The 12409-nt window shown below is 37.4% G+C and overlaps 1 protein-coding gene across 2 annotated transcripts in view; it reads left to right on the top strand.

Moving 5' to 3' along the window:
- LOC122709383 (cytochrome P450 2C31-like) overlaps window positions 1-12409 on the top strand; it is a 138125-nt gene that overhangs the window by 45921 nt on the left and 79795 nt on the right. Inside the window, exons 7-9 of one of the 2 annotated variants that reach the window (XM_043926703.1) lie at window positions 1179-1366; window positions 3981-4122; window positions 6168-7590. In XM_043926703.1, coding sequence (XP_043782638.1) covers window positions 1179-1366; window positions 3981-4122; window positions 6168-6349 — 512 coding nt within the window. In that variant the 3' untranslated portion in view covers window positions 6350-7590. Of the gene's footprint in view, window positions 1-1178; window positions 1367-3980; window positions 4123-6167; window positions 7591-12409 lie in introns of those variants that run through there. The other variant, XM_043926702.1, reaches the window with a different exon arrangement.

Below are 12409 nucleotides of genomic sequence, written 5' to 3'. Positions count from 1 at the left end.
TGGATAGGACTATGTGCCAGCCCAGCTAGCTGCTTGGCCTCCCACATCCAAGAACGGGTAATAACTGGCTGATGTGAAGTTCTGGCAAAATAAGCCAGAGGGAAGATTCTAAAACTGCTCTTACTATCATCCATGTCCATGTGTTGGGATGAGCTGTCTAAAACAGCTGCTACCAGCATATGTGTTCCAGAGGTGAGCCCCAGCTGCCTCGTGCCTCTCTGGGAGGCTGTCCAAGATCAACAAATGGGTCTGACTCAGGCTCCTTTCAAATTACTTTTCCTGCTTCTGGGTCCCAGAGTGGGTGAGATTTTGTATACACTCTTTAAGAGTGGAGTCTCTACTTCCTGCAGCTCCCTAGCTCATCTGAAATAAGCCCTGTTGGCCTGCAAAACCAAGTGCTTTGGGGGCTCATCTTCCTGGTGCAGGACTCGTGGGTTAGGGAGCCCAGTGATGGGTTCAGACCCCTCACTCCTCGGGGAGAACCTCTGTAATTATAATTGTCCCATTCATGGGTCTCCTACCTGGGTGTACGGTCTTAACTGTGCTGTTTCTGCTTCTCCTATGCATTACATGATTCCATCTTTAGTTCTTTAGTTGTTGAAGAACTTTTCTGTTAGACTTCAGGTTGTTCTTATTGATAGTTGTTCTGTAAATCATTGTATTTATCATTTTGTAATGCTTGTGGGAGGAGGGGATCTCAGAGTCTTTATACTTTATCATCTTGGATATTCTCCCTTAACTTACTTATTATTCTTATGTGTTGAGTGAACCAAACATCTTGTTCAGTTGGTCCATTTATTAAGCATTTCCTGCTTGGAGTACTTCTACTCTCTTAGAACTATCATAAAATAAAACTGACATAAACAAAATGGTTAAACTGCATGATGTGAGCCTTTGAGATCCCACGTCCCTGAGATTATTTTAAAAAATACACAAAGGAGAGAATCAGAATTGAGAAATGAATTTCATGATGTAACTGTGTTTTATATGCATGTGTATTTAAGTCTCTAATGAAATTCCAGTTTGCCCATGACACTGAAATTCTGTTTCTTTTTTTCCCTTGTAGGGAAACACATGTAATTTTCCCTTCTCTCCATATCCTACCACAATGTAATCATCATTAAGAAGATAAAATTATATTTATCACTTCACATAAAATCTGATTTCTACCTTGCCAGCTAAAGTCCAGGAAGAAATTAACCGTGTGGTTGGCAGAAACCGGAGTCCCTGCATGCAGGACAGGAGCCACATGCCCTACACAGATGCTGTGATCCACGAGATCCAGAGATACATTGACCTTGTCCCCAACAACCTACCCCATGCAGCAGCTCAGGACATTAAATTCAGAGAATATCTCATTCCCAAGGTGAGAGGTATTTCATTTATACTCCTCATTAAGACTCTTAGGTTTCAGCTATCACAGCAGTAGAAGTATAGATTGCCTAATTGTCTACAGGTATTACACAGTCATGTCTCAGGTATTTCACCCTCTGACCACATGCTCCTTTCCTTTTAGTTTGTAAATACAGTTTAATAAATATAATAGTGCTTATATTCCCACAGGATTCTCAGTACATTGTTAGTCCCATATTCTGCCTGTTCATTAAGCTACTCTTCTGTCCACTCCCTATTTTCCAGTGTGTTTTATTACTCTTACCACTTAATCAGTAAGCACCTCCCTTCTGTTTCACTTGTCAAAAGTCCAGTGCAACAGTTTTCTTCCTCCCTACCTGCATTTGAGCTACTGATCACTTCTAGAAGACCATGCAGCTCATCAGGTTGATATTATTGTCACCAACTCAATCAGTTCAGTTGCTCAGTAGTGTTTGACTCTTTGTGACCCCATGAACTGCAGCACGCCAGGCCTCCCTGTCCATCACTAACTCCCGGAGTCCACTCAAACTCATGTCCATCGAGTCAGTGATGCCATCCAACCATCTCATCCTCTGTCATCCCCTTCTCCTCCTGCCTTCAATCTTTCCCAACATCAGGGTCTTTTCCAATGAGTCAGCTCTTTGCATCAGGTGGCCAAAGTATTGGAGTTCAGCTTCAGCATCAGTCCTTCCAATGAACACCCCAGGACTGATCTCCTTTAGGATGGACTGGTTGTATCTCCTTGCAGTCCAAGGGGCTCTCAAGAGTCCCTTTGAACACCACAGTTCAAAAGCATCAATTCTTCTGCGCTCAGCTTTCTTTATAGTCCAACTCTCACATCCATACATGACTACTGGAAAAACCATAGCCTTGACCAGACAGGCCTTTGTTGGCAAAGTATGTCTCTGCCTTTTAATATGTTGTCTAGGTTGGTCATAACTTTCCTTCCAAGGAGTAAGCGTCTTTTAATTTCATGGCTGCAATCATCATCTGCAGTGATTTTGGAGCCCCCAAAATAAAGTCTGACACTGTTTCTACTGTTTCCCCATCTATTTGCCATGAAGCGATGGAACTGGATACCCTGATCTTAGTTTTTTGAATGTTGAGTTTAAGTCAGCTTTTTCACGTTTCACTTTCATCTAGAGGCTCTTTAGTTCCTCTCCGCTTTCTGCCATAAGGGTGGTGTCATCTGCGTATCTGAGGTTTTTGATATTTCTCCCGGCAATTTTGATTCTTTTATTTATTTGCCCACATAGAAATGACAGTTTGTCTTTCAATTGATGTTTTGGAGTGAGAACTATATCGTGTATTTGGAAAGGCCATGAAATATACCAGAAGGCATTCAGATGGAACTGAATTTGAATTTTGTCTCTTTATTATTATGATTCCAAGATATTATGAATAAAATCTTTGCTATCATAACAATAACAAAATATTGAGCATTTTAGCTTGTGGTAATAACTTCTGTTTAAAAAATATTTCACATATTATTTCATTATATAATAAAATAATCAAATTTATTGTTTATTTTTGTTGTTGTTGTTAGTTTAGTTTTTTTGGCATTCTGAGAGATTTGTGGGATCTCAGTTCCCCAACCAGGGATGAAACCTAAGCTACAGATTGAACCCTAGACACCAGGGAACTCTCTGTTTATATTTTACTAGTGATGGAAATAAGACACGGAAATGCAAAAAAAAAAAAAAAAAAAAAAAAACCAAAAACAACAACAACAAAAAACCCCCCAAAACCCTTGCCTATAGTCACAGAGATTAATTTAGTAGAGAGAAATGTTCAATTGATTCTGAAAACTAAACTAAATCATTATGTTACATGGTATCTCTGAGTTTAGGAAACCTTACAAGAAACCAGAAATGCCATCTTATTTCCAGAAGAATATTCAACAAATACATTGAAAAACCATAGCAGGAGGAGAGAATGCTTACCAGTTTCTCATCTTTGTAGGAGAATAAAATGGTTTTCAAAAATATGGCCACTCATGTAGTTTTGAAGAAGACGTCATATTTGAGAAAGAGCTAGATTTTCAGTGACATCAGCACGTTTAAACAGTATGGTTTTTGTTTTTTGGTTTTTTTTTGTCAAGAAAAATGCAGCTGCTCTAATTTACTGGAAAGCAAGTGCAGCAGGTAGGCTACAAGCTGAAGATGATGGTCTTGGAGTCAGGTTTTAACAGTGCCCTGAACTGGCATTATAAGATTTAAGACCAGTTAGGCTCGGTCATTGGGCTTCCCTGGTGGCTCATACAGTAAAGAATCTGCCTGCAATGAGGGAGACCTAGGTTCGATCCCTGGGTTGGAAAGATTCCCTGTAGGAGGGCACAGCATTCCATAATTCTTGCCTGGAGAATCCCCATAGACAGAGGAGCCTGGTGGGCTACAGTCCATGGGGTTGCAAAGAGTCGGACATGACTGCGTGACTAAGCACAGCACAGGCTTGGTCATTAATTTGTTCTCTGACATGGAAAGAATAACTTTTTTGTATGTGCCTCAGTCATCTCATCTACAAAAGGAAAGGATTAGACAAGGTGCTTTTTTTCAAGCTCCATGACCATTTTTATAATCCCGTTAATCTGTTTGTCTTTATCTCAGGGCACAATCATATTAACATCTCTGACTTCTGTCCTGCACGATGGCAAGGAGTTTCCCAACCCAGAGCGGTTTGATCCTGGTCACTTCCTGGATAAAAGTGGTAACTTTAAGAAGAGTGACTACTTCATGGCTTTTTCAGCAGGCAAGGATGCTTCATTTTTGTTTGTATGTCAGCGGTGAAAGGAGAGAAGGAAGGGCTTTGCATGGAGGCTAGTCTGGGCTGGACAAATTGTCATTTGCATGAGACCAGAGGCACCACTCCCAAAGTGCAGATAATTTCTCACTGGATTGGAGGCTGTATTTCTTGACTTCTGCTCTCTCACCCACTCCTGAGTATTGTAAGAGGTCCTCCTAGATGTCTAGTTCCACTGAGACTTTTCTCCCCTGCCCTGAGAAGTCAATTCACTCAATGAAGTCAATTCACTCAATGAATGAGTCAATTCACTCAATGTAGTCTACATACCTTATATGCAGTAGACTCATGCTCACTCAGGTTCAGAGACACAAATGTGAGTAACAGATGCATCCTTCCTCTAAGAAAGAGGAATGCAGGTTAAAGGCAAGGATACTCCAGAGAGAAAATACTCTTCAAAGGGTTTCTGTCAGCACCCAGAGAGAGAAGCTCTTGAATGTTGCATTTTGAGGGACAGGGCAGAGGGCAGAGTAGTTGGAGAATAAAAGAAGTTTTCTTGCAGGAAGAAATATTTTATACTTAATATCTTCCTTCAATTTGTCAGGGTTCTTGAAAGAAAGAGTTAAGATACTTTAGACAGTTTAATGAAGAGACTGTTTTCAGAGGTGTGGACACGATTAAGGGAAGTGGCAAGGAGTGGTCAAGTACTCAGGGATGGCATCAGTAGGATGATGTTACCATCATCATGATGTTGCTGAAACTCAAGCAGATTTTTAGCAAAGAGAGAATGGATGCCTCAGCAGGAGATGGGTCTGTAGGTTGGAGAATACAGCCACTGCTGAAACTGTGGCCTGACAGGCTGGGACTGAGGGAGGACATACCCTAACCTTCTCAATGTTTAATCTTCTGAGTTTACTCACAGTGAAGAAGGTGACTAACTACTGGAGCCATGCATTCCAAAGAAATCAACTTCCTAAACACAGAGTAGGTGCAAAAGAAAAACAAACAGAATGGATCTGGGAAGATGGAGAAACATACACATAACAATGCCCAGAGGTGATCGCAAAGAGAGACCCTGCTAATCTTATCTTCTTCCTGAATTTTGGGTCCATTGTTACATAATGAGCCTGCTCAAGATTTCTGCTCAATTTACAGGGTTTGTGGGATTGTTTTTGTCCTGACATTGTGCTACCATTTTAAGATCTAAGGCTTTACCTTACGAGCTTATATTCCAGTGTGTGGGAGAGAGGAATAATTATGATTTCATGTGAAATATTCTGTATTAGAAGCATTAATAAGTCTTGTGGAATACCAGTGAGGGAGTAAATTATATTCCCCTGAATAGATCAAAGATATTTGTATGGAATAAATGACACCTGTGCTGGATCTAGAAGGATGTAGAGAAGCTCCGCTGGCAGAGCTGAGGGGATGAGTATTTCAGTTGGAGGAATGACTGGAAATTCCTGACACTTGAAATAGCTTATGTGTCTGGGGCTTGGTGAGCATGTAGTAATACTTGTGTCTAGATTGTGACATTTCTTTTTATACCTGATATGGGTAAACTCTTAAAATAGTGTTAATACAGGGACATGGCAAGGTCAAGATTTTTTTAGGACTCAGATGAGGAGAAATAAACCTGTTGTTGAGACTTGGGTTGGAGGTAGATGGAAAACGTATTGTGTGCCTCATGCCAATTGGGATGAGTGTGTGTGTGTATATGTCTTTGTGTGTGTATATGTTTGTGTGTGTGTGCATATCTGTGTGTGTGTGTTAGTGTAGAAAAATGTCACTGGCCACCCTCAGGAAAGCAATTCCAACGTGGGTGTACAGAATAGATTTTTAAAAATATATGAATAGAATGTACACAGAAATATGTTCTGAGGGAATGAGCAGACCAGATTTTGGTATAAATAGGAGAAGCCATTGGTTATTTGGTCTTTCCTTAGTTTATTTATTTATTTACTCTATTCTTTCATTTCCTATTTATCTACACCTCCCTGTGCACTAGGACAAATGAAAATTATATGAATATTTCATTTATGTGTCTTTTTTAGGAAAAAGAGTTTGTGTTGGAAAAGGCTTGGCCCGCATGGAGCTGTTTTTACTCCTTGTCAGCATTTTACAGCATTTTACCTTGAAACCTCTGGTTGATCCGAAGAACATTGACACTACACCACTTCTGAAAGGGTCAGGCTCTATACCACACTTCTACAAGGTCTGTTTCATTCCAGTCTGAAGAAAGGGCCGCTGCCAGATCACAGACAAGCCTCTCCCGCTCTATCTACACAAGCTGATGATCTTTGCCCGTTCTGTTAGCTATGATCCACCTCTCCCTAATGTCAGGAGTGACATTCCTGAGACCTGTCTCTTCTGATTTTCTTTAAGATTCAGTTCAAGTTTTGCTTCATGAAATACAGCCCACTGTTTGTCTCCAATAAAATGTTTTTTGTAATTCTATCCTGAGATCTTAAGCTGTATCTCATCTACAGTGGAAAGGTACCTGTAAATGTCATATTTTGATTTTTTAAAAATTAGAGTGGTAAATTATCACATGTGTTAAAAAATACATATGTATAATGTACTCATCTCTTACTGCTACTATCTCTTCAGGGGAGTAATCTCTTGACAGTTTGGCATGTATAATTTCTGTTTTTCTCAATGTTCATTAAAGTGTAATTATATGTGTGATGTATATGTTTTTATATATGTGTGTATATATATATACACACACACAGACACATACATACATACAGGCAGGAAGAAACTAGAAGAAGATTGCTCCAGCTAGAGTGGATAACATGAGATGAAAATTACATTTGCTGGTTATTTTCAAGGCTGTCCTTTCTCTTTTCCCCTAGTTATTAAACACAGACCCACACATAGACCCAATTACAGATATACAGACATATTAAAGCAAAAAAGAAGGAAAAGAATATGTATTTATGGTTGTGGTTGAACACACATAGAAATATGCATGTGTGTTTCTGTGGGTATATGCGTATGTACGTATTATTTATTATATATCTCTGACTTCTTGGTGACATTAGATAATAGCAACAGATGCTTTCACAATCTATATAAATAAATGTATCTCATAATACCATATTTCATGCCTGTAATAATCTTAAAAATTATCTTAGCGTTCAAGGATATTTAGATCAATTTTGAACTTTTGTTAATATAGAAATATATATATAGAAAAAATATATATTTTCTATATATACATACATATATGTGTATATATAGATACATAAAAAATATAGAAATGCTCCTATCTGCATATATCTTTTATTATTCCTGTACTACGTCTTAAGGATAGTTTGCTAGAAGTGAAGTGTCTGCACATAAATGTGCATTTTTGTTTTTCATGAATACTGAAGAATAATGCCCTAAAAAGTATGTATCTCTTCACTTTTCTGTCATGACTGAAATAGAAAGACTATTTGACCAAACCCTTTTATATGTTGAGAACTGAATTCTTTGGTAGATTTAGTAACTTTAGTTAGCTTTCATGGATTTTTCAAGTAGGAAATTTTATCACCTACAAATAATATATAATTACAACGACCAGAAACTTGATATAACCTATATTTATGTCTGTATTTTTCTTCCTCTGCCTGGCTCATCACAGACACACGCACACAAACACATGCCTATGTACATATATATCTGTCAGCAGGGAAGAGTGTTCAAAATTGTGAGGATTTCTGGGGACAAGAAAGCAGAGGGTTTGGGAAATCCATATTAGGAAGCCTGTTATTTGATGTGCTTTTACCTTTGAAGTGATTGTTGATTTGAAATCAGGAGCTGAGAGTCTGAAGGCCTGACTATAAAATGTCATGTAGGAGCTTTAGAAACCATAAAAAATTTTGAAGGTTCTGAGGGCTTGTAGGAAAAAAAATGGAGTCTAGAGCTTGCCAAGTAAGAAGGATCAAGTAAATGTTCCAACTTCAGCTGAAGCCTGAAGGTTATGAAGATCTGCAAATAAGCCTTAAGAATAAACCTGAAGTTGAACAGTAGTTATAAGACTAGAGTTCATCTTTAAGTAATTTTAAACATTGCTTTAATTACATTGATTCACCCCTAAACATTTTCTGCTTGCTGGAACATACTTTCTGCTGGAGAAAACTAATGTCACCCAGAGCCTCAGATTATCATTGCATATTTGATGTACAATGTGTAGCATAAACACTAACCTAGCTGATAGAACAAGTGACCTTCTCAGTAAATGTAAAAAGTTTGATAATGGTCAAGATTTTTTCATGATAAACATTCTCTGTAAATTGAGAAAAATTCTGAAAAAAGATGTCTCCAAAATCCTAGAAACTATTTTCATTAATGGTGAAGTATTGAACCCATATCCCGTAAGTTTGAAAAAAGTAAGAGTATCCACTTTTTATTACTTCCTTTCAAAATTAGACTGAAAGATGTCAGCAAATGTGGTATGGAGTAATGACTTCTAATAATTCTCTGATATAAACAATGAAAGCACAATTAAAAATTATCAGGTCTGCTTCTTCAGATCTTTGGCCATTAGCCAAGACGTGCATCAATCTGCAAAGTGTTTCTTCAAGAAAATGGATAAACCTCAATAATAAGAGTGAGTTTTGTCATGTTTTGCCTCATTCCCTTCTATCTTCCCAGCTTTGAGGTAGCCTTGAAATGCTATAGACTATAATCATGGTGAAAAGCATCAACAATATGTTACCCACAAAGAGGAAGCAGTGAGTTGAGCTGGAACTCCTTCAAAACCCTGTTCCCAGAGAATCATTATTATTTGACCTGCCTGTGGTCCCTGTGGAAGACTACATTCAGGATTGATCTGACTCAGAGCTTTCCCAGTATGAACAGCCTTTCCACAGACACATTTGTTGAAAACAATCAGGGGCAATTTTTGAATATTGTAGATGCCTGAAACTATAGAAATCAGTACACTAACAAAAGAGCTTAAAAGGAAAAGTTGAGGAATTAGATATTCGTGGAAGGAAGGCTTTGAAAACCTGATGAATTCCTGAGACACTTTGTGTGGGTGCATGCCAAGTCACTTCAGTTGTGTCTGACTCTGTACAACCCTAAGGACTATAACCAGCCAGGATCTTCTATCTATGGGATTCTCCAGGCAAGAATACTAGATTGGATTGCCATGCCCTCCTCCAGGGGATCTTTCTGATCTAGGGATTGAACCTTCATCTCTTATGTCTCCTGCCTTGGCAGGCAGGTTCTTTACCACTAACAACACCTGGGAAGCCCTCCTGAGACATTCTTCTTCTTCTTCTGAGTCACTTCAGTCATGTCCAACTCCCTGAGACATTAGAAATCTACAAATGTTCTGAAAAGACTGGAGAAGATCCTAAACTCTCACCTCTGGCAAACCCAGAGGTTCTGTGCAAGAAGGAAGTGAAGGATACAGCAGAACTATAAAGTGTCTGGATGCATGTTGAAGGCATGCTCCAACATATATATAAAGTGTCTTGCAAACAGCAGGTGCTGGTTTTGTTCCTAAAACTACTAAGGAAATATCTGTCCAATTATTAGATGTGCACTAAGCTAATTGAGTGGTCTTTAGTGGCCATCAATAGAAACTTTATGTGAGTTCCAAGGAGCTGCTAAACAAAAATAAACAAAGCAAACTGTTAAGCATGTCCTCCTTAGATCTCGAGAATGTTACATTTGAGAGTGTAATAGAAGTACACTGCTGATGGCAAAGTAGAATGGCTTTGAGAACTGGCTACAAGGTTAATAAAGAAATGAATTGAAAAAAAGGAATTGTACTGCTTTGTACTAAGATCAAATAATTAAATAATGATATTGATGAAGAACCATTTAAAATAAGCTAACTGCTCCCTGCTAATATCTAGGGCTGAACCTAATGAATCACGTGAAACACTTCAACACTTCAAATTTCACAACGTTGCTGGGAGAAATTATACCCAAATATAGAGTTATACCCTGTTCATAAATTTAGAAAATCAGTATTGTTTAAGTGTCAATTCTGTCAAAGTAGAGATTCAATGAATTCTCAGTAAATATCAGATCTCCTGAATTGATCAATTGATCTAAAATTTGTGTGGAAATACAAAGAAGCTAATATAATCAAGAAAGAAAGAAGAATAAAGGTTGAAGACTTACACCCGATATGAGGACTTAGTTTAAAGCTATAATAATTAGGACAATATGGTATTGGCACAAGAATAACAACTTGAAATGCATTAGAATAGAAAAAACTTTAGAAATAAACTCACACTTATATGACCATGTGATGGTGCCACTTAATTTAGCTGGAAAGAATAATCTTAATGCTAGATGAAATGGATATTGGAAAAAATCAACTTGTTCCTTACGAGTTGCTTGCAAACACTTGTTTGAGGTGGATCATGGACAAAAGTATGAAAAATAGAACTATAAAGCCTCTGCTGTGAAACATAAGAGAAAGTCATTATGACTTTGAGCTTGACAAAGTTTTAACAAAACAGAAAAAAAAGCACTAATTATAAGAGATCAACAAATTGGTCTTTATTTAACTTAACTTTAAAACTCCTATTCATCAAAAGATATCATTTAATATCATCAAAAAGCTAGCCAGAGTCTGGGAGAAATATTTACACTGAATAAATCCAATGAAGGACTTACATTCAGATTACATCAGTAAAAGGAAAGACTTCCATTCAGATATTTTGTTAGATGGGCAAAATGTGTGAACAAATTCTTCACAGAAAAGAATATCCATGTGGTCAATAAATATGAAAAAAGGTACTCAACATTTTTAGTTATGTGGGAAATAAAAATTAAAATCACAATGGATTACTAGTATGTACTTACCAGAATTTTTTAAAAGTCCTGAAAATTCCAAGTGTTCATGAGGAAGTGGTACTACTAGACCTGCCATATATTTTGGTGGGAGGATAAACTGTTCCAAAACCTTGAAATGTTTACCATATGTTCTAAAGCTAGGCATCTGCCTGGTCCTGGAGCCTGAGGACATTAAGCTGTATATCCTTGAAAAATGTCAGCGTGTATCTAAGATCACACATGGAAAAAAAGTGTTCACAATAGCTTTCTTTTTAGTAGCTCCAAACTGGAATCAACTCAATGTCTATTAGCATAACAGTGGGTAAATGTATCACATCACATTCATGGAATAGGATACTGCCATCAATGAAAAAAGACAATCCTCTGCAACTTGTGGAAACACGGAAGAATGTCCAAGATGAGGTTGAACGAAAGAGTCCAGACACCAAAAAGTACATTCTGTAAGATTCTGTTTCTGTTCTTTTCTAGCATAGGCAGAACTAACCTTCATTGAGAGAAGTCAGAATAAGGGTTTATTGTCTGGGGTAAATAGACTGGAATAGGAAGTGAGAGAGCCTCCTGTGGTATAAGAACATGTTCTAGATTTTGATGTAAATGGTGCTTAGGAAGGTGTACATATATGTAGAAAGTGTACACTTAAGGTTAATACACTTTACTGCAGGTATTTTGTGTTAATATTTTATCAAGGGAAAAAATAAAATAGACGTAAAAAACAAGATGCACACAAAAGTATGAGGATAAAAAGTAGACAATAGAAAGAAAAACCTGTTAAATCTAAGCATTGGAATTATCTGAAAGTAGCAAGTATGATGAAAAATTATGGAGATGAAAAGAGAAAGAATGCGAGAATACAAGGCAGAAAAGAGCATATCTAAGGTGCAATGTAATGGTTTTATATATGAATACATTGTGAATAATTACCACAATTATTCCATAATTATCATAGACATTAAAGCATGTATGAGGTGATGTCTATCTGTGGTTTTTTATTGCATTTCCCTGGTGACTAGGGATGTGGAGAATCTTTTAACAAACCTGTTAGCCATTTGGAAACTTTCTTTGGAAAAATGTCTGTTCAGATCATCTGCCTATTTTTAAAAAACTTTTTAATTTTGTATTGGGTTATAGCTGATTAACAATGTTGTGAAAGTTTCAGGTGACCAGTGAAGGGTCTCAGCCATACATATACATGTATCCACTCTCCCTTAAATACCCCTCAGAGTTCCATATGCTATACAGTAGGTCCTTGTTGGTTATCCATCTTAAATATAGAAGTGTGTACATGTCCATCCCAAACTCTCTAGCTATCCCTTTCCCCTGGCCACCATAAGTTCCTTCTCTGTGAGTCTTTTGTAAGTAAGTTCATTCATATCATTTCTTTTTAGATTCCACATATAAGAACGTCTGCCCATTTTAAAAACTGAGTATTTTTTTAAATTGAGTTGTATGAGTTCTTTTTCTTTCTTTCTCTATTTTTTATGGATAT

This window comes from Cervus elaphus, chromosome 15 (genome assembly GCF_910594005.1).
Source record: "Cervus elaphus chromosome 15, mCerEla1.1, whole genome shotgun sequence".
Classification (NCBI taxonomy): domain Eukaryota; kingdom Metazoa; phylum Chordata; class Mammalia; order Artiodactyla; family Cervidae; genus Cervus; species Cervus elaphus.
The sequence above is the reverse complement of the archived record's forward strand: the minus strand, read 5'-3'. Positions and strand labels throughout refer to the sequence as shown.